Source organism: Paroedura picta, chromosome 2, assembly GCF_049243985.1.
Source record: "Paroedura picta isolate Pp20150507F chromosome 2, Ppicta_v3.0, whole genome shotgun sequence".
Lineage (NCBI taxonomy): Eukaryota > Metazoa > Chordata > Lepidosauria > Squamata > Gekkonidae > Paroedura > Paroedura picta.
In genome coordinates, this window is record NC_135370.1 from 60,085,685 (window position 1) to 60,108,534 (window position 22,850).

General features: G+C 45.2%; 1 protein-coding gene across 5 annotated transcripts in view; it reads left to right on the plus strand.

Annotated features, from left to right (window-relative positions):
• The window catches only part of DPP10 (dipeptidyl peptidase like 10), a 950,123-nt gene that overhangs the window by 697,861 nt on the left and 229,412 nt on the right, over positions 1 to 22,850 (plus strand). For all 5 annotated transcript variants that reach the window (XM_077320279.1, XM_077320280.1, XM_077320278.1 and 2 more), the window contains 2 exons: positions 10,225 to 10,339; positions 21,792 to 21,887. In XM_077320279.1, coding sequence (XP_077176394.1) covers positions 10,225 to 10,339; positions 21,792 to 21,887 — 211 coding nt within the window. The remainder of the gene's footprint in view (positions 1 to 10,224; positions 10,340 to 21,791; positions 21,888 to 22,850) is intronic.

Sequence of the window (22,850 nt, forward strand, 5' to 3'; positions counted from 1 at the left end):
TAAGGCTTAATCTCCCCAACAGGGCAATCTTGTTTTCCTTCTCTGCTTTTCACACATACTGCACCCTTCTGCATCTTGAGGACCCACCCTTTCCTGGCTCATTCCACTAGAAGCTAGGGGTTACATTCTCTTCAGCTAAAATATTGTCATCTTGACAGTATCTACAAATTTAGGATAGATTCAAATGGGTAGTCATGTTGGTCTGAAGTAGCACAATAAAATCAGAGTCCAGTAGCACCTTTAAGACCAACAAAGATTTAATCAAGGCGTGAGCTTTCGGGTGCAAGGTCTGACGAAGGGTGCTTGCACCCGAAAGCTCACGCCTTGATTAAATCTTTGTTGGTCTTAAAAGTGCTACTGGACTCTGATTTTATTGTACAAATTTAGGAGTAATGGAATAATGGAACATAATGGAACATTAAACAATTACATATCACTCTAGTTGACCTCACTGAAAATTTGAGAACATAATAATTTAGCTGAGTAGGCTTGGTTTTAATTATTTTAGGTTTAGGAGGTAGACCATTAATTTCCCCAGATGTAATTTTACTGGGAGGAACCAAAACTAGTAACTCTGGCAGCACAATTCCTTCTTTTTCTCACTCCTTCTTGTCAAGATTTTTAGCTACATTAACTTCTTTGGAAAAGGAATTTGAACTGAATTCCCTTGCTAAGATGTTGAGATCTGAAAGGAAGGTATCTGGCCTCGCTAATGCAAATTTTTCTCCTAATGAGTCCACATCAGTTTATTTCTGCCCTGTTCGTCTTCTATTAGGTTCCTCTGGAATGTCCATGTCACAGGTGTCTTCAAAGGAGGAATTAAACCCACAAGGTCTCAATATATCTTGATGTGAAGGTCAAACAACACCTTTGCCATCTATCAGCATCTTTGCGGTCTATCACCTATCAGCTAATTCTTGCATACCTCCGGGGCTTAAATTACATAGTATAACATTGTCACCTGTCAAAATGGTAGATTTAATGACTTTAGAATCCCATCTTCTTTTGTTGGCTTGCTGATGCTTTTCTTGAGTGGCTAGTTCATAAGCTAAACAAAACCTGCATTTTAAGCCTCTTATGTATTCCTGATGATGAATCTCTAGTTTGCCACTGTGTAAGGGTGTGTGCTCCGGCTCGGTTTGGCTGCCTTGGCAATCACTGAAGGCCAGCGCCATGGTGCAGAGAGGAGGAGCGGCAGTGCACCTGCTTCCAGCCCCACACAGGCACAGAGCTCTGTAAATATAAAAGGAGTAGGAAATGAGAGTGGTATTATTGTGGGTGTCTGCTTTAGACCACCAAGCCAGTCAGAGGTCTTGAATGAGATACTGGTAGACCAAATTACATAATTTTCAAAAAGGGGGGAAACAGTGGTCATGGGTGACTTCAAATACCCAGATATCTGTTGAAAGACCAACTCTGCTAAAAATGCAAACTCGGTTAAATTCTTGTCTTGCCGACGGCTCCATTTCCCAGAAAGTAGAGAGGGGAACCAGGGGCTCTGCTATTTTAGACTTGATTCTCATCAGTAGGGAAGAACTGGTAGATGAGGTGCACGTAGTGGACACACTTGGTAGCAGTGACCATGTGCTTTTGGAATTTTCAATTGTGGGAAAGAGAAAACCTTTACGTAGTCGTACGTATAGACTGGACTTCTGGAAAGCTGATTTTAACAGACTTAAAGGCATGTTGCGTAGAGTCCCGTGATCAGAAAGACTTAAAGAGATGGGAGTCCAAGAGGGATGGGAGTTTCTTAAAAATGAAATATTGAAGGCTCAATCACAGACAATTCCCTTGAGAAGAAAAGATGGAAGGAGCTTAAGGAAACCAAGTTGTCTCCATAAGCAGTTGTCAAAAGATTTGAGGAATAAATTTGAGTCATTTAGGAAATGGAAGGAAGGCCTTATTACCAAGGATGAGTATAAACAAATAACCAATAATTGTAGAGGGAGTGTTAGAAAAGCTAAAACTCAATATGAGCTTAGGCTAGCAAGAAATGCTAAACATAACAAAAAAGGCTTCTTTAGTTATATTTCAAGCAAGAAAAAGAATAGGGACACCATAGGACCACTGCGAGGACAAGAAAAGTGAAATGATAACAGATGATGAAGAGAGGGCTGAATTGTTTAACTCCTATTTCTCCTCAGTCTTCTCTTGTGAGGGAAATAGTGATCAATGTGGCAAAAACGTAACACAACACAGGGGACGGGAATGGTTGCCTAGGTAGGATCACTGTTGGAGCAGTCCACAAACACCTAGTTTCTTTAAAGGAAACAAAGTCTTTTGGGCCAGATGAACTGCATCCAAGGATACTAAAAGAACTTGCAGATGCCATCTCTGAACCTCTGTCCATTATTTTTGACACACCTTGGAGAACAGGTGAGGTGCCAGACGACTGGAGGAAGGCAAATGTTGTCCCCATCTTCGGGAAGGGGAAAAAGGAGGATCAGGGTAATTATCGACCCGTTGGCTTAACATCTGTAGCTGGTAAAATTTTGGAACAAAGAATCAAACACTTGGTCCTTGAGCAGCTGGAACTGAGAGCTGTGATTTCTAAGGCTCAGTATGGGTTTCGCAAGAATAAGTAATGTCTGACCAACCTTAGCTCTTTTTTCGAGAAAGTGACTAGCTTGCTGGATCAGGGGAATGCCATGGACATAGTTTATCTGGATTTCAGTAAAGCTTTTGAAAAGGTTCCACGTGATATTAGAATAATAGAATCAGAGTTGGAAGGGGCCATACAGGCCATCTAGTCCAACCCCCTGCTCAACATCCTAAAGCATCCAAGAAAAGTGTGTATCCAGCCTTTGCTTGAAGACTGCCAGTGAGGGGGAGTTCACCACCTCCTTAGGCAGCCTATTCCACTTCTCTGACTGTGAATTTTTTTTCCTGATATCTAGCCTATATCGTTGTACTTGAAGTTTAAATCCATTACTGCATGTCCTCTCCTCTGCAGCCAACAGAAACAGCATCCTGCCCTCCTCCAAGTGACAACCTTTCAAATACTTATCATGTCCCCTCTCAACCTCCTTTTCTCCAGGCTGAACATTCCCAAGTCCCTCAACCTATCTTCATAGGGCTTGGTCCCTTGGCCCCAGATCATCTTCATCGCTCTCCTCTGTACCCTTTCAATTTTATCTACGTCCTTCTTGAAGTGAGGCCTCCAAAACTGCATACAGTACTCCAGGTGTGGTCTGACCAGTGCCGTATACAATGGGACTATGACATCTTGTGATTTTGATGTGATGCCCCTGTTGATACAGCCCAAAATGGCATTCGCCATTTTTATGGTTGCATCACACTGCCTGCTCATGTTTAGTTTACAGTCCACAAGTACTCCAAGGTCTCGTTCACACACAGTGTTACCTAGAAGCGTATCCCCCATCCAGTAGGCATGCTTTTCATTTTTCTGACCCAGATGCAGAACTTTACACTTATCTTTATTAAATTGCATCATGTTCTCATTTGCCCATTTTTTCATTGTGTTCAGATCTCAGTATTTGCCAGTCCTCCCAATTTGGTGCCATCTGCAAACTTGATGAGTAGTCCCTCCACCCCCTCAGATCATTAATAAATACGTTAAAAAGTATCGGGCTGAGTACCGAGCTCTGAGGTACCCCGCTACTCACCTCTCTCCAGTCTGATGAAACACCATTGACAACAACTCTTTGAGTGCGGTTCTCTAACCCAGTGGTCCCCAACCTTTTTATCACCGGGGACCACTCAACGATGGGGACCACTCACTGGGGACCACTCAACGCCTTTTACTGAGGCCCGGTGGGGGGGGGGAAAGTTTACTCCTCTACTCTCAACCACTGCCCTAACGCTCTCTGATCGATATTGTAATGTTTAAACATCCCTTCAAAATAAGATACAGACACGCCACAACAATGAAGTGTGTTGTAAAGGGCTGTGGGGGTGAAGTAAAGGGCTGGGTGGGGGAGAAGGCGTCCTTCGGGGCCCACCTCCAATTAATTGAAGGACCACATGTGGTCCACGGCCCACAGTTTGGGGATCGCTACTCTAACCAAACTGGAGAGCCAGTTTGGTGTAGTGGTTAGGAGTGCGGACTTCTAATCTGGCATGCCAGGTTCGATTCTGCGCTCCCCCACATGCAGCCAGCTGGGTGACCTTGGGCTCGCCACGGCGCTGATAAAACTGTTCTGACCGAGCAGTGATATCGGGGCTCTCTCAGCCTCACCCACCTCACAGGGTGTCTGCTGTGGGGAGAGGAAAGGGAAGGCGACTGTAAGCCGCTTTGAGCCTCCTTCGGGTAGGGAAAAGCGGCATATAAGAACCAACTCTTCTTCTTCTTCTTCTTCTATCCACCTGACTATCTGAAAATCCAGATTGCAGTCCTTCAACTTATCCATCAGAACATCATGGGGAACCTTGTCAAAAGCTTTACTAAAATCCAAGTAAATGACATCAACTGAATTTCCATGATCCAGCAAACCTGTTACTTGGTCAAAAAAGGAAACCAGGTTGGTCTGGCAAGACCTGTTGGAGACAAATCCCGGAAGCAGGCAAGTGACTTTCACCTGCTAGACTAGAGCTGGGAGGAGGAGCAGAGCGTCAAGCAAAAAGGTGCCTCCTGGCTAGATGCCAGCTACATGCTGACAGTGATGAAGACTTGTTATAGGATTATGCCTGGAAAAATGGGGTTGAGATATAAAACTTCACAGGAAATTCTGTGGGGTGGATGTAACATAGCAGTAAATTATGATATCCTTCTGCTTCATCCATGGATTGGAATGGGACTCTGACTTTGGACTGAAATTACTTTGAACCTTGGGATTTCCATTTGGCTTTGGTAAACTCTGTAGGATTGCAGCATATGCTGCAATCTGACATCCGTATTTGGGAATCTAGTACCCATGGTTTGTTGGTTAAAGCACAGCTGGTTGAAGTACAGCTGGTTGAAGATAAATCCATCTAAGACAGGGATCACCTGGCTGGGAAGTCTATACTGCTAGGGGCCTTCAGCTCCCAACTGTTGATGAGGGTTCAATTTTCATTAGTGGTTGCTGTTAAGAGTCTAGGGGTCTAACTTGACCTTGTCCCTGGACAAGTGGATGTCAGCACTTCCAAGGATAGCTTCCCCCCCCCCCCATATGTGCAAAGTTTACCAACTGTCTATATCTGTCCCATTCAGACTTAGCCACAGTGATTCATGCCACAGTCATGTTTTATCTAGAATACTGCAATGCATTCTATGTAGAGCTATCCCTGAAGGCGCTTCAGAAATTACAGGCTGTCTAGAACAAAGTGGCAAGATTGCTGACAGGTTATCCTTGGGAAGTTCATATCTGTCCTGTCATGAAACAGCTGCATTGGCTGCCGATTGAGTTCTAGATCAAATTCAAGGCGCCGGTACATTTAAAACCCTGAATGATCTGGGATCTTCATACCTTGTGAACTGCCTCTTCCAAAATGTCTCCCCCCCCAAACAAAAACAAAAAACAAAGTGTATTCTTCAACCTGCAACCAACTTGTGGTGCCTTTTTTGTGGTGGCCCTGTCATGGTGCAACCAGTTATCTCACAGTTTGTTGGATGTGTGGGATTTATCTAAGATTTGCAGGGCTCTTCCATTTAACTTTTTATAAGTCGGTTCTGTTTAGGTAGTCTGCCTTTTAGTTTTATTTGTATTATATATGTAACTGACATCTGTTAATATTTTAGCTGTTAACTGCCTTGAAATTGCTTGGTGGCAAGGGGTGAATAATAATAGTAACAATAACAACATGACTTTTGAATGTTTCAGATCTCCTTTCTCTGAAGTTCTGGGAGAATAGTGGCTTTGAATTACTTGCTGAAGGGTAATCTTCTGCTTGCTGAAGGGGAATCTTTAGCCCTCTCTCTTTTGGATTCTAAGTATCTGGATTTTCAGTTTTCTTCTCTGTTAACACCACTTCTTTCAACCTTTTCTGCATTTTTTTTTCAGTTGCTTCCAGATTTTCACTTAAAGGTGAAAATGCAACTCTTCCTTCAACTTCCTTTCTTTATTCAAAATTTCTTTCTCCAAGAGCCTCACAGCATGAAGATCAACATAGTGAATTCCTCTTGATTTAGTACTAGCCCCCAGTCTTTTATTCTAGGAGCTGTTAACAGTGCTTCATGCCAGCACCCTCTAAAAATTGTTCTTGCACATAAAGTGTAAATTCTTCCTCTGTAATCCCGCTTTCTTCTAGTATTTCCTTAGCCAAGGCATGCAACTGATTTAGATATGCTGAGGAGGGTTCATTAGTGGTCTGGTAAGAAACTTAATTTTCATTTCCGAAACTGAAGCAATAATGCCACCTGCAATTTCTAAAACAGCAAAGCCTTCCTTTGCGGAAGCTTTTCTGCCTGCTCTGAAATCTGTGTAAAATGCAGATGGCTGCAGGCTCTTTATAATTTTCCTGCTTTAAATATTTTCAAGAATACTATCATATTCTGCTAACTGTCTTGCATGTACTCTCCAAACAAAATATTCTATTTCCATTTCTGCTTTAGGTAAAATACCTGAAAATGTCTGCAATTGCACCTTTAAACCTTTTGCTGAAATCTTAGTTACACAGAAGCTTGCAAAATTTCTGTTAACAATTGTTGTAAATCGGAAGAAAAGCTTGCAGTAGGAATAGAGGTTACAACTGGAGTTTTTTCATCCACATAACCACCAGCTATCTTTCTTGCTTCTTCCTCTGCAAAATTATTTTCATCTCTCCCAATAATTGTAGCGAACTTATATGAATTACATCCCAATTTCTTTGCAACTTGTGCTTCCAGTACTGCTTTCCTATTATCTAGAGAGAACCGTGTGTCTGGAATTCACATAGCAGCATCTCTTTCCCTCTTCCATTTAGCCTAAGATGACCACATATCTGGCCCTGCAAGGCGGGATGCGCCGCCGCTGCAGTGGCAGTAGCGGCAGGCAGGCCCTCCCTCCCCTCAACCCTTAGAAGGACGGCCCCTCCCTCAGCCCTCCCTATGACCTCCCTTCCCAACTGGCCTTAGGGCGGCGGCGACCCAGGTCAAGGGAAGACTCAAGGCATGGTCCTGGAGGAGGCAGGGAGGCCCAGAATAATAATAATAATAATAAGAGTTGGCTCTTATATAAAGCTTTTCCCTACACGAATGAGGCTCAAAGTGGCTTACAGTTGCCTTCCCATTCCTCTCCCCACAACAGACACCCTGTGAGGTAGGTGGGGCTGAGAGAAATCAGAGCAGCTTTATCAGTGCCGTGGCGAGCCCAAGGTCACCCAGCTGGTTGCATGTGGGGGAGCGCAGATTCGAATCTGGCATGCCAGATTAGAAGTCCGCATTCCTAACCACTACACCAAACTGGCTCTCCAGAATTAATTTCATCCCATTCGTTCTAGTCTATCCCTTTGGGGCAAGAGAGAACAATTCTGCTCCATCCTCCATATGGTACCCTTTTAAATACTTGAAGATAGTTATCAGATCCCCTCTTAGTCGCCTCTTCTCTTGGCTAAACAGACCAAGCTCCCCCAATCTTTCTTCATATGTCTTGGTCTCCAAACCCCTCACTCTGTGACTCTGCTGCTCCACTTGCAGGGCCCCAGGTAAGAGGCCCGGCTGGGTGGGGGGAAGGCCGCCTGGAGGGAAAGGCAGCAGCAGAGCTGGCCGGGAAACCCCGCCCCGGAGCCTGGGCACTTGCGCGAGGACCTGAGGCCAGGCGGCTGTGCGGGGGCCTCCTGAGCCCGGGCTGTCTAGTGGGCTGCCTGCTGTGCGGGGAAAAAAAATTAAAAAATTATTTAAAAAAAAAATATGCGAACACCATGGGACAATTTGAAAACGCTGCGAGACACGGGGCAAATGCCCCAAATGCGGGACTGCCCCACCAAAGGCGGGATGGATGGTCAGCTTAATTTAGCCTGTTACTGTGAGAATATTTACTTGTAACCATGGTCAATGTCCATAGTCAGAAGATCATAAATGTCCATATCTTTCCTGTAAACATAGATTGAGAAGTGTTCTTTTTTATTTTGGTCTCGAAAAACAGAGTTCACCAGGCTGTGAAAAATTTAATAATAATGCATAGTAGCAGATTGCCATACGTGTATGTGTATAATAATCTTCCATATATATGAAAAATTAATTCTGTTTTCAGCTATAACAATAGCATAGTCTTTGAATTTAAAAGATCATTATTGCACTTATATGCATGAAACCACTTTTTCATGGATCTTATTAGTATTTGTCACATATCATCATAAGAGCATGTAACTGTTACATTGAACCCATTTTCAGACTGCCTTTGAATTCTGTTTTAGTAAACGGTTGCTAATGGATTTTTTTCTGTAATTTCAGACAGACCTGCTGGCAGAATTTATTTATCTGTTTATACAAGCCCACTTGCATTGTATTAGCAAAGTGTAGTCAAATATATATAAGAACGGCCTTTGAAAGGGTCACACCCGGGGCGGCAGCGAGACCTTTGCAGGCTTTTGGGAAGCGCTTCCTCTTCCCCCCACCCCCCTTGGCCAGATGGCTTCCCAAAGGCCTTGAAAGGAGACCCGGGGCCTGTGCAAGGCCTTTGCGCTCCCTCCCCCCCAGCCGGGCCTTTTACCTCACAAGTGGAGCGGCCTCACAAGTGGAGCAGCAGAGTCACAGAGTGAGGGGTTTGGAGACCAAGACATATGAAGAAAGATTGGGGGAGCTTGGTCTGTTTAGCCAAGAAAGGAGACGACTAAGAGGGGACCTAATAACTAAAGGGATAGACCAGAACGAATGGGATGAAATTAATCCAAAAGAAATTCCATCTAAACATCCGGAAGAAGTTCCTGACAGTTAGAGCGGTTTCTCAGTGGAATAGGCTTCCTCAGGAGGTGGTGGGTTCTCCATCTTTGGAAATTTTTAAACAGAGGCTAGATAGCCATCTGATGGAGAGGCTGATTCTGTGAAGGCAAAGGGGTGGCAGGTTACAGTAAATGAGCGATTGGGATGTGAGTGCCCTGCATAGTGTAGGGGGTTTGACTAGATGACCCATGATGTCCCTTCCAACTCTATCTTAACACAACCCGTGGCACCACGGGCGCCGCAGACTAAATAAAGCTGTAAGGGCTTCGTGGGAGGAGTTAGGGCGGGCTCTGTCCGGGATGAGGAAGGGTGCCAATTGGCCCCTTCCTCCGGACAGACCCTTCCTCCGGACAGCGCGGCTGGCGGGGGCTCCCTGCCCGGCAGCCTGGCGAAGCGCCTCTCGCCGCGTCAGGGATTTAAACTCGCCGCGCCTCTCGCCGCGTCTTGCCTGGCGAAGCGCCTCTTTCCGTGCTGTGCACGACTGCCGGGGGCTCCCCTACCTAGCGCCCGCTGTATTTTTCGTACAGCGGGCTTGATTACTAGTTATTCTATGATTCTATGCTGGCAAGTCTAGAAGATTAACTCAATGTTGCTTTCAAGTTATCTTGATATTAGAGGTAACAGGGGAACACTATTAGTATAAAAAGAAAAAAATTGCTGTGCTGTGTATAAACAATGTTGGGGAACAATCTAACAGGGAAATCAGTCTCTGTGGCCTATTTATTGGCTTTCCAGGGCAACTGGTTGGCCATTGTCTAACAGGATGTTGGACTACTTTGTCCTACAGGACATTTATTTTGTTCTTAAATAGAACAATGGGGAAATTTGTAAATGTTTTTGCTCCTGAATAGGACGCTTAACATGGCATATTAAGGCATAAATGTTTAATCCTTTCTTGTCTGTGCCACTTTGTTATATTTTCTTTCATTAATTATCTTTCTAAAGTAACAGTTTAATGTTATCCTGAAGTCTGTCTTTGAAATATGCTAATACCAGCAATATTAACAGTAGTTTACATAAGCACAATATGATTCTTTCTGTCTTCCTTTATCATCAAAAACTAAAGGTAGTAAATATTTTAATATCAGTGCTCAGAGACAATATTAAGGAAGGCCTTGGCTTCTATCCCTTATTGCCTGGCCTTCCAGGGCAACTAATTGGCCACTGTATGAGACAGAATGCTGAATCAGATGGACCAATGCTGTGATCTTGATCCTTAATGTCCTGTCTGTCTTCTCAACCAGTATATATATATTTATATCAAACTTGCACAATTGTAATGAACAGCTAAGACAGGAGATGTTATAACTCATTACTTGTGATTTTTAACTCTATGTATCATTAACTGAAAATTAACAGGAATGTGTATTTTTCAGAAACACGTAACTATGGAACAATTTCTTTTGTTTTTTTAATCCCTCTAGGAACTTGGAAGCAACAGCCCACCGCAGAGGAATTGGAAAGGAATAGCTATTGCACTGCTGGTGATTCTAGTTGTATGCTCACTCATCACAATGTCCGTAATTCTTTTAACCCCAGGTAGGATTCCTATTGTTATTACATATTGCACATGCACACACACACACATTATTTGTTTGTTCCACACACCTGTGAAAAAATGAGGTTATCAATGTGGGTTTTCTGTACCATCTTGTTTTCTCCCTAGCTGCTCCATGTGTCCCCTTGATATACCATGCATTCAAAGCAAGAAGATAAAGTCAGTTTAAATCCCTATAGACAGTCACATTGCTTGTGCTGGGAGGCCAACTGAGTACAGGAGGACAGTTTGGGCCAGTTCCCCCTTACTGTGGTTATTCTTGAATGTCTCTTCTCTGTTCAGCAGCAGTTTTTGAGAATTATTGGGAGCTGCTTTAGGAAGGAAGGAAATATCTGTAAACATATGCCATTCACAGGAGCATGGATTAAACTTTATTTATTTTATTTAGTATTTTACTATGCATTATACTCTTCTGAAATATTAAGAGACTGTGTCAGTCTAGAGTCTATGAGAGATGAATTCATAGCCCTACTCTGACATGAAAGGTTTCAGGGTGACTGGGCTAGTCAAAAATACCTGTTTCACAGGGCTGTTGTAGAATGAAAGGGAGAAGGGGAGAGTGTTGTAAGCCATTTTTGGGTTTCTAATGGGAAGAAAGCCAGGTTATAAAAGAAGTAAATAAATAAAATGAAGAAAATAAAATTTAAAATTAAGCTTCTTTATATTTAATTCTATTCAGTCCAATGTATGATATACATAACATAAACTTGATGAAGATCCCTAGGAGCTCAAAATACTGAAGGAACATCTTTTGGTATATGTAACAGAAAACAAAGTTCAGTGACTTGTTTGCCTATGCTTATTTTTGTTAAATTCTAGAGACAATCACATCCCAAGAAAAGGCCAGGATAAGAGCAACACAAACCCACAGTATGATTGAATGTATTTGGCAGTGGGGGAGATACAGTGTCACCTTTCTAAGTCAGTTGATGTCAATGGTAGGCCTGTGCAAACCCCCCACCCACTAAAAAAAAACAACCCCAGATTGGGGAGGGGGATGAGCGTTTGAGATAAAGGCAAGAAATTTGCAGTGTAGCTATGGGAGCATCCCCTCAAAAGAGCCTCCAAGTTTCTAAAAGATTGGTTTGGGGGTCCAATTCTACGGGCACCCAAAGAGGGTTTCCACACACAATCTCCATTGTTTCCGATAGCAAGATAAAAAGATTTTCTGTTCTTTTCTAAATATGTTAATGCAGTTCCTGAATGATTCTGAGCACTGAGTATTTTCCTTTATCTCCCCCCCCCACACACACACACACACACATTTCTCTTAGGGAACATGAGGAGTGGGGAGGGGGGGTTTCCTCTTCAGAGTTTGAGCCCTGCAGAAAATTATTTATTTAAAATATTTATACTTTATCCTTTGTCCTCTGCAAGGTCATGACAACATCGTAAGCATCCAGCAACAAGGTACAGAATTAACTGGGATGGGACTGTGGCTGCTTGGGGAGAGGCTGTGGCTCAGTGATAGCACATCTGCTTTACATGCTCAATCCCAGCATCTCCATTTGAAAAGGATATGATAGAAAGTAATAATAATTAAAAAAAACAGCCTGAAGAACTTCTGCCGTTCTGAGAAGAAAATACTGACCGTGATGGACCAGTGTTCTAATTCAGTATCAGGCAACTTCATATGTTTCTCAGTGAGGGCCATGATGTTTCCAAGTTCTGTTGTGCATTAGGTTTATGCCTAAAGGTAACAACTGGTAGAACTTCAAAGTTGCTCCTTGGGAAAATACTTAGTGTTAGTGATGCTGGGCTGGAAAAGTTGCTTCAGAGAAACATTCAAGTTCATCTTTGAGAATGAATACTACATATTTTGTAGAACCCTGCAGTAATGTATAATCTCTTAACCTAAGGTCCTATAAATGCCGTCCACTGGGATAATATGCTTGGTAGCCATCCACATGGAAGCCTACAGGGACCACAATAATAAAAGCACCATTTTACCTTAATGTAATTGGTGCTCGTTGAGCTTTCATCTATACAGTTACATAACGTTTCCCTCTATCTTGCTTAGAGTTTTTCTGCCATTACTGCTGGGGAATTCTCTTGGCAGCCTCAGAGAATTGAGGGAAAATGCACCCATTCTTCTGTAGAAGAGTGAGCAAAATATTGATAATGAAGGAAACAAATCCCACTCTAGTGACCTCTGGAAGCTTCTGTGCTGGCATGTGTTTTCTCTACTTGCAACATTTAGAAAGCTTCTACATTGAAAAATGATTCTTCCTGCAGTGTGTAGGCTGAGCTTTATGAATCTCTGATGTTTTTAAAACCAAGACAATGTGTTATGGGAATGCAGCAATACACAACTCAGAATTCTGTACAAAAGATCAGAGGTGTTGTAATATGATTTTTCCATTTCACCCAGTATACAAAGATGATGTAGCCTTTTCAAGTTGAATGTGTGATTGTCAGTGCAATGCTAAAGTATATTGAATGAAAAGCTATACTTTCAAGAACAGCAACAAAGCTAAAATGGCACTTTGAGACTGTTTAGAATCCTAAATAGAATGCCTACATTTGTCCCTCTCTGTTCTCATTTAAACAGGGAGGAGGGGGCAGAGGGAGAGTTTTTATCTAATGTTTAGTTATTTAAGTGAATCTAAAATATACAGGATTGTGTATAGCAGATTATTATAGGAAGGCAGCCAGGAGTCCGTTGCACAAAAAATACAAGAAGATCTAGGCTGCCCACGCTCCCCCCAGCCAGTGAAAGTAGGGGGGAGGAGTATTGAAAGGGAGCTGTAGGGCTTTCATGATCAGGTGTAAAGTGGGGCCTGGTTCTTCTAAATGTTCCCCACCAGCCTGTCATTGCAAAGGGGAGCGTTTAACTGTAATAGTTCCCCTGCATCACAGCTTATCATAACAGCCCTGTGTCTGTCATGACCAGCTGTAATGTGAAGTCCTGGTCCCTTTAAATGCTTCCCCTCAGTCTGCCAAGGCAGGGGGGGTGTTTAAATGCTTTGGGAGCACATTCCGCTAGACTGCAGCCAAGACCAAAAAGGCTCTGTTCTTGGTCAAGGCCAATTTCATTTCCTTTGGGCGAGGGCTCCTGACTGAGTGTTGATCCAAAAATCTTGATGCTCTTGACAGAATATAAGGGACAAGATGGTTCTGCAGTGGTCCCTAACCTTTTTATCACAGGGGACCGGTCAACACTTGACAGTTTTACTGAGGCCCGGGGGGGGGGTTGTCTTTTGCCGAGGGATGCCGACGCCTACGCCGCTTCCTGAGCCCCTGCTCCACTTGCTTTCCCGCCGGTGCCCCTGACTTCCGCCATCCACGCTGACAGGGAGCCCCAGCCATGGCAGCTGCCAGGGAGCACCAAAGGTGAGCCGGCAGCAGAGTGGCAGGGCAGCCCCCGAGGCAGCAGCTGGGGAAGAGGACGAGGAGGAGCTGTGGCCCAGTACCAACTGATCCACGGACCGACCTCAGACTGGGGGTCGGGGACAGCTGATTTAGGGTTTAGAAGGTTAATACCAGAACCTTGTCCCTGATTTGGTCTCCAAGCTGGAGCCAATACAGCTGGGAGATCACTGGTGTTACATATGACCTCCATTAAGTCCCTGCTAGGATTTGGGCTGCTGCATTTTGGACCACCCAGACTTTCTGGAGGTGACCATCACATAGATCACCCTGGCTAAGTTTGGCTCTGAGAGATTAGGTGCAAGCTGCCTTGCCTGGTGCAGGTGGAAAAATGCCAGGGCCTCCATTCATAAGGAGGGATCCAAAATCATGCCCAAACTCTTGACAGAAGGTCCTAGTGTTAACTGCACCCTGTAAAATATATGGAGCTATTTAATTTGTCTCTCCATATGCGGGTCGAGCTATAGAATCTCTGTATTGGCTGGATTCAACTTTAGCTTATTCTGCTGGAGCCAGTCCACCATGGCCTCCAGCCATCTGACCAGATTATCCGGGGGTGTTGATAGATTGTCATCAATTAACAGAAATAGCTGAGTGTCATCAACATACTGATGACAGCCGAGCCCGAAACTGTGGATCAGCTCTGCAAGGGGTATATATAGATATTGAATAACATCGGGGAGAGTATGGCTCCCTGTGGACCAATGCAATTAAGGACCCCATTGCCACCCTCTGTCTTTCAACTATGGAAAAAGGACTCTAGCCATTTCAAGGCTGAGCCCCTGACCCCTATGCCAGCTAGGCAGTAAGTCAAGATTTCATGGTCAAACCGTGTCAAATGCTGCTGTCAGATATAATAGAAGCAACAGTGCTGACCTGCCTAGATCTATCTTCCCCTGGAAGTTGTCCATCAGGGCAACCACAACCATCTCCATCCCATGGCCATCAAAAGCCAGACTGGAAAGGGTCAAGTGCTGAAGTTTCCTCCCAGAAATCTTGAAGCTGTCCTGCTACCACCTATTCAATTACTTTTCCTAGGAACACTAACTATGAAATACTAGACTCCATTTTCTTGTGTCACCTGATATTGGTTTATTATTCATCAGATATGCAAGTTTTGTCATATTCCCATATTCCATCGTTTTATTTAACTGGTCTATAAACCCTGGTAAAGATTCTTTTTTTCCAACTGGATACATCCAAGATCCTAGCAGCTGTTACCATGTACTTGACAAGCTCACTAGATATTATTTTGGATTCAGTATAAATCTGAAGCACAATGCTCTTCAAGACCACAGCCTTCCCAGCTGGTGTCACTTTGATCTTGTCAGGATTCATTTTCAACTTTAATCTCAGCAGCCAGGCATTGGTTCTGCATGATTGGTGGGCAATTTGGATTAAGAAATTTAGAGCTGTGTATTGTCAGCATACTGCTGACAGTTTATGCCAAAACTAAAAATAATGTTTCTTTAAGGTAGAAATGAAATGGCATGGAGGATGAGCCTTGTAGAATCCTGCAGGACAAGGCTAACACTGTAATGGAGTCAGAGAAAAAACAGCCTTAAGTCACTTTATTGACTTAATTTATTGACTTAATTATTGTAAATGATTATCAGTCTATGGAAGATGTAGGAAGAAAGGCTGATGGTGCTACTGAGGATATTGCTTCTCGTAGACCATGAAAAATCAATCTGTAAACATTTTGAGAATCTGAGCCCAGAGATATATCTACCTGAAACCTTTACCATTTGTATTCACAAAGAGTTGAGAGAATTCCACAGATTAGACAGAAAGGGAGAATTTCCCATTGACTTTATTATTGTTGTTTTTGTTGTTGTTGTTGTTGTTGTTATTATTTACCTGCCACTATCAGTCAAGCTGTCTTGCAGCAGGTTACGTAAAAATATCTCACATCTTTAAACCGCCTGCGGCGCCGCGGGTGCAGCGGGCGCCGTGGACTAAATAAAGCAGTAAGGGCTGGTGGGGAGGAGTTAGGGCGGGCTCTGTCTGGGATAAAAACTCGGAGGAGCGAATCAAAAGCCGCGAAGCTCCTCCGAGTGGCACTCCGAGTGGCACTCCAGGGCCAAGCGTCCAATAGGGAGGCGCGCTTTGCACGCCTCCCCATTGGACACTTGGCCCTTCTCGAGGATAGCCCGCCGCTAACTCCACACTCCTCAGCCGCCATCCTACCTGGATGGCTGCCAGGGAGGAGGCTCGCCCCACTTCCCTGGGCGAGGGGAAAATAGCTTCCCCTCGGCCCAGCGACTGCCCTGCCCCGCCGACGGACCTGCCGCCGCCACCCTTCCCACCCCCCTGCCTTCCCAACATCGACGATCCCCACCATCCAGCAACCGCCGCCACCGCCCGCACTTCCCCCCACCAACCCACCCCCCCAGAATACCGCCTCACAGCTTCCCCGCCTGGCCCCAACCTTACCCGCCGCCGCCGCACACACGCCTCGACATCTCATGGCCCCTTACCCGCTTGCCCTCCTCTCACGCACCTTCGCTGACGACGCTCCGCCCCGCCCTCCAAGATTCACGCCGACACCAGGCCGGCGGTCGGGAGCTGCTGCACGCCGTACATGGTCACCGCAGACTACAGTAGACCGCGGCCTAGCCGCCGCAGCCCCAGCCCACCCTCCAAAATGTCCGCCGTAACCATGCAGCCCAGGACAAGCTGACACCCACGCTCCGACATCGCCGTGCCAACACTAAGCTCCCCTCCCTCGCCCTGCCCTCGCCTCTCCTCCACAGCCCTGCCGGCACCCACGCAAACCCTGCTAGCGCCCATTGTATTTTGGGTACAATGGGCTTTATTCCTAGTAAAATACATAAAACCCGTAATCCCCTATTAAAAACTAGAATCAAAGCCCATTTTATATATCAATAAAATGGGCGCAAGAAGGGCTCTCTCTTTCCTCCCCCGCGACTCGTCAAGGGTTGTGTGTGGGCGGGGACGCAGCCTGAAGATGGGCATGGGCAGAGGTGTTAGCGCAGTGGGGCTGGAGCAGTCTAGTGGGGTGGCACTGACCTGGGCGAAGAAACCAGCGAGAAGGACGCGAGGAGGGGATTGGGCGGCCATTTTGTGCGGCGCGGCCGGTTAACGCTGTGTGGGACACTGGGCGTTGGGGCGGCGGTGGCGGTGGCGGCTTCTCCGTGGGCGAGGCAATGTCCGGGGGCGCTCGGCGGTGGGCTCGCAGGCTCTGTCTATCGATGTATTGTGCGAAGGGCAGTTCTTCGAGTGCTCCGGTGCATTGTGGGCTGGCGGCGATGGCGAGTGAACGTCAGCCTTCGCCAGGTAGCGTCGCCAGCAGAAGGCAGAGTTCGGCGGGAGTGGCCGCCGGCAGTGGCGGCGGCGGCAAGTGGTCCGAATGCTTGTCTTGGTCTCTGGAGTGGCGGTGGTGCGGTGGCGAGCCGGTAGCAGACGGCGGGAGAAGGCAGAGTGGGGCGGCGTCCAGGGCTAGTGAGCGGCAGTCTTCTCCTGGCCGCCGGAGCGGCCTTGCCGCGTCTTTGCCGCGTCTTTGCCGCGTCTTTGCCGCGTCTTTGCCGCGTCTTTGACGCGTCTTTGCCGCGTCTTTGCCGCGTCTTTGACGTGGTGCGGCCGCTCCGGCGGCCGGGAGAAGGCAGAGTTGGGCGGCTGTGCGGGTGGAAAGGAGCCGGCTCCTTTCCCCGCAGCGTGGCGGAGGCAATGGCGGCCAAGGAGGCAATGGGGAGGCGCGCAAAGCGCGCCTCCCCATTGCCTCCTCAGTCCAGGATTGACACTTGGAGGAGCAAATCAGGATTGAGGAACGGTCCAGGATTGACACTCAGAGGAGCTTCGCGGATCCTGATTCGCTCCTCCGAGTTTTTATCCCAGACAGAGCCCGCTCTAACTCCTCCCCACAAGCTCTTAGCGCTTTATTTAGTCTGCAGCACCCATGGTGCCGCGGGCGGTTTAAAGATAATATCTGGTGACAAAAATCTATCCTCCTCCCTCTCAATCTGACATTTCCCACCCATGCACTTTAAGAGATCTGTGGATGCCAATTCCACTGCAGATGGTCTAGCCTAGAAGGACCCATCTGGCCCCACAGAAGAGCTCTGTTTTACAGGCCATAGGTTTAGTGCCATAGGTTGTTATGGTGCCAAATCTTTTTAAATTTGGCTGAATTGAGCTGCCCGCTGCCTTGGCTTGCCTTTTGTGAGGTTTGAATGGGTGTTACCCTGTGGCTCTTCTTTCCTTGCAGAAGGCTCAGCCAGGCCAGGCATTGCCATCTGCCTCATTCTGACTCATGTGAGATTTGCCTGGGGCAGGCACTGTTGTCTGACTTTCTCCACAGGGGCTCAACTCTGCAATAATGTCTGCATTATCTTGCACAGCACTGAACCTGTCATCTACCTTGTGCTTCACATCCCCTTGTGCAGCGAGTGGCTTTACCTCCCCTTGTGCAGAGGTCAGCCAGGTGCCACCATCTGCCTCACCACCACTTGTGTCAGGCATGGCTGAGTAGGCACTACGGTCTGCCTTGTCTCACCTTGTACACTCATTGGCAAAGTTGGTCACCACCTTATTTAGCGGTTAGCTGAAGGTCACCATCTTCCTCACCGTATTTGGGGCTCAGCCAGGTGCCATTGTCTGCCTCACCTCATGTGCAGCTTGGCTGGACCTGATGCCAGCATCTGCTTTGCTGTGTGTAAGAACCAAGTGCCACCATCACCCCTGTCTTGCTTCTCACATGGAGCTCTAGGAATCCATACCGTGTTTCTTCTTGCTGAATATCACTTTTCCCACTTTGTGTGAGGTATTGGTGGGTCAGGCTCAGATTTCTCTCTGCGTTAACTGAGATAGAGTGAAAGAGGTTGTTGTCAGCCCACTGAGAAGTGTCCAGGTGTTCTTATTGGTCAATCTTGGTCCTGCCTCTCTGAGGTGTGTTAGACTGAGAATGTGCAATCACTTCAGGGTTCCCCATACGATTTCCAAGGCAGCATGGGGATTCAGGGTCCTAGTCTGAAATGCTAATCACCGCACCACACTGGCTTTTGCGGCATATCTGCCATTGAATATTAGCAACCAGCTGGATCTTGATGAGTTATGCAAATCATGGGATGTCACCCATATATCCTTTCTCAAAGGTCAGAACAGTTCTGAAAAGGGCCCTCACCCCCCCTCCTACAGTCTACTGACAGAAACCAAACCTGCTGTGCTTGTCTAGCAAGAACTACTGAGTTCATCTGTGTTTTGTTAAACTACAGACACTCTTTATCACTTTATTTTAAAATTCCATGTACTTTTAGCCATAATTAGATTTTGTTGCAAACTTGGGGAAATTTTAAGGCCATTCACGGGTCCAATCTTCAAAATTAAGTATCATCAATTAGGTATTAGAATATACAAATGGAACCCACAAGGACTTGTGGGAGGCATGTCCTCCCCCACTATGTGCTCTCCCTTTCCTGAAAGCCATTATAGCCTCTCCCTTTTATTGCTTCCTTCTTTTCTTTCCCGCTGAATAGCTAACCTACCTTTATCAGTCCTCCTGTCATCATCTCCCCCTCCCCCACCCAGCAGCCTCTATCTAGGGAAATTGTGTCTCAGTTGTATAGTGCTAGCCATTGGGCTTGGCCCACTTGCATGGTAGATAGCCCTCAAAGACTTTTGGGAGGCTCTTTAGAAGAAGAAGAAGAGTTGGTTCTTATATGCTGCTTTTCTCTACCCGAAGGAGGCTCAAAGCAGCTTACGGTCGCCTTCCCTTTCCTCTCCCCACAACAGACACCCTGTGAGGTGGGTGAGGCTGAGAGAGCCCTGATATTCCTGCTCAGTCAGAGCAGTTTTCTCAGTGCTGTGGCAAGCCCAAGGTCACCCAGCTGGCTGCATGTGGGGGAGCACAGATTCAAACCCAGCTCGCCAGATTAGAAGTCCGCACTCCTAACCACTACACCAAGCTGGTTCATTACACCAAGCTGGCTCTTTAGTTTCCACTGTATCCCCACACACTCTATTTCCTCTTTCCCTCCTTTTAGCAACTCCCATACCATCTCTCTTTTCCCACCTCATTCTTTGTTTCTCAGGTATTCACCAACCTACCTTTTATTTACCTCCCACTTCAGCTGTATTTCTTTTTTATTTACCTCATTTATACCCTATTCTTCTCCACAGTGGGGGCCAGAGCAGCTTACATTATTCCCTGCTTCTTCTTCTTATCCTCACGGCAACCCTGTGAGGTTTGCTAAGCTGAAAGTATATGACTGGCCCCAAATCACCTAGTGAGATTCCACAGCAACATGGGGATTTACATTTGGGTCTCCCAGACCCTATTCTGAAGTTCTGCTAACCCATGCTGGCTTGCATAGGGAGTCGTCTGTTCACAGTAGCATGTATCCAGACCTAGTTGTGTCATGCAAGTTGGGTAGTATCTAGGCATCTAGTGGTTGCTGCTTTGTATATGCCTGATCCTGTTGAGTCCTCTCTCAAAGGCCAAACCAGCCCTGGAAAAACCCTGATCTCACTCCCTGCTTTTAGGTCATGGAAACCAATCTTTGAATGCTACGGTAGCCTAGCAGTGGCCCTCTGAAAGCACCAATTTCTTAAAGCTATAGCGTTTCCTTTTATCACTGAGTTTTTTTTAAATGTCCCCATTCTATTCATTTATAGTTTTAAGATTTTGGGGGCAAATCTGGGATTGTCTTTCAGGTTTTTAGAAAGACCTATCTGCCCTGTTCCCAGCTCCAATCACCAGATTTAAATATCCTCAGATTTGGCTTTTAGAATATACAAATAGGGTCCTGCAAGGAACTTGCAGAGAGGATATATTTTATTTATATTTATTTATTTATTAGATGTTTATACTGCCCTCCCATACGGCTCAGGGCGGTTCACAGAAAACATTGCAGGAGTAATACATAGAACAGTCTAAACACATAACACAGTGATAAATAACATATCTACAGTTATCTAACAGTGGCGTCAACAGAACGATAACTTGGACAGCCCTCAGGGATATCAGGCTGCTTCAGGTCATAGAGGGGGTGACTGAGGGGGGGGGGACCAGCGAATGTTGTTGGGTTGGTCAGACTCATGAAAATGCCTGGTGGAGGAGCTCCTATTTTATTCCCCTTGCTTCCTTTCATCTCCTCCTTCTCTAATGATCATCCCACTCTTTCTCACTCCTCCACTTTAGTCAGTCTTCCCCCTTCTTTTCCCCCTCCGTTACTTGTCAGTCTTCCCCCTTCTGTTTCTCCCCTTCTCCTTCTTTGACAATACCCATTTTTCTTCCCCTCCTGCTTTCTCAATATTCCCTATCTTTCTTTCTCCCCTCACGTTTCTCCTCCTTTGATCTAATTCCATTTTTTTCTCCTTTCCAAGACTTGCTGGGGGATCCCATCCTTCTCCTCCCATCACTGAACCTGGCATGGCCCTAGGCCTCAGCAGCCACTTCCAGGCCCAGCTGCAGTAACTGTGGTACCTAGGAGCTCCTCCACGCCTGGAGCAGTTTCTCTGTCAAAAAGCCAGGCATGACTCAGGCCTCTAGGCTTATCTGTGCCACTGGTGTCTGGGAGCTACTCTTGGCCTGAAGTAGCTCCCAGATTTTGCCATTCTGGTTGGGCCTGGAGCAACTCAAGGACTCCAACATTACTGCTGGACCTCATGTGACTACCTCATCTGTCACAGTGGATAGGTATGGAGCATCTCCCAGAGGCAGCAGTTGCCAGCTCTGTGGAAGCAAGGTAAATGTTTTGTCTGTGCATTATCAGACAATACTTTTTAGTTTAGGAAACTTTAAACCCTGCAATAAAAAAAAAACTTCAGATTTTCCTGCAAACCTGGGGGGGGGGGGAGTCTCCCATATTTGAAGGAAAATCTTTTAAATGTCAATGTGGCCCCAATCTACAGATTTAGATATTCATAGATAGGGCCAAACATTGCTATTAGATATATAGAGGATTATGATGATTATGTTGCAAGTGTGGGTAGATATTCTGTGCATGGAATGTATGATAAAAGTTATTGATTCCAAAAGGAATATATATTTATTTTTCGTTACAAAGATAAATGACTGGATTTTCACCTTTTCTTTTGCTTTAGATGAACTATCAAATTCATCAGAAACCAGATTGTCTCTGGAAGATCTCTTCAGAAAAGAATTTGTTATTCACAATCCAGAAGCCAAATGGATTAATGGTATGTTGTTCTTGATACTAAGTATTTTGAACAGGAAAGTTATGGGATCTAGAGCATTTCTGTTTATTTAATTACAATGTTTCTAACCTAAACATTAATTTGATGATGATCCCAAAATGTGAGAACTTTCTTTCCAATGAAAACTGGTCTTAACATTGAGAATATAAATTGTAAAATAATATATAATGAGAATTTAGATCCCTAAGTTATAATTTGGCAATTATAGTAATCATATTTGGATCCACTCTTGAAATTCACATATAAATTGTATGTTGTGCTTGTGAAAGTGATTTTTTGCTGCTGATTGTTAGGCAGTTCAGGTGTTGGAACATACAGTGTGGTAGCACATAATGTTCAGTTGCTCAGTTGATTTATGAAAAAGAATAGGTGGCATTTTGCCTAGGATTGGTCAGGAATTAGTCTAGTGTATATTTGTTACTGATGGGCACCATCAGGTTATGGTGTAGTGTCACTTTCAGGGATAATTTGAAAGAATCACAGACCTGTCTAGGAATTGCTGGAAACTGTGGTAAAATTAAGAGTTTATAGTGTTTTTTAGAGCTAACTAACATAACTTCTGGGTTTTCACTGGATGTGAAAAGTGATTTTTTTTTCTTCTGGCCACAGGATCAGTGGTGGAAAACAAGAGCTGGGGTGGGGGAACCCCTGCCCATTAAGATAATGGCAGCACTAATTCACATGCTTTGCCAAATCATAATTTTTAAATGTGTGCATTTGTTTGGATGTTGCTTCCAAAGCAAACATACTAATTGACTCAGATGGGCCTTGGAAGTTACCAAGTGGTTTGAGGTTTCCTTGAATGTCTAAACGTTGATAAATACTCTTAGAAATGCTCTTAAATTAGCTCCAGTAATTGCTTTCTTTCCAATATCACTACTTTTAAGACTGTAGAAGTGAGCTAAGTTAAAACACTTACTTTGTTGATATTTCAGAGTTTGTGTG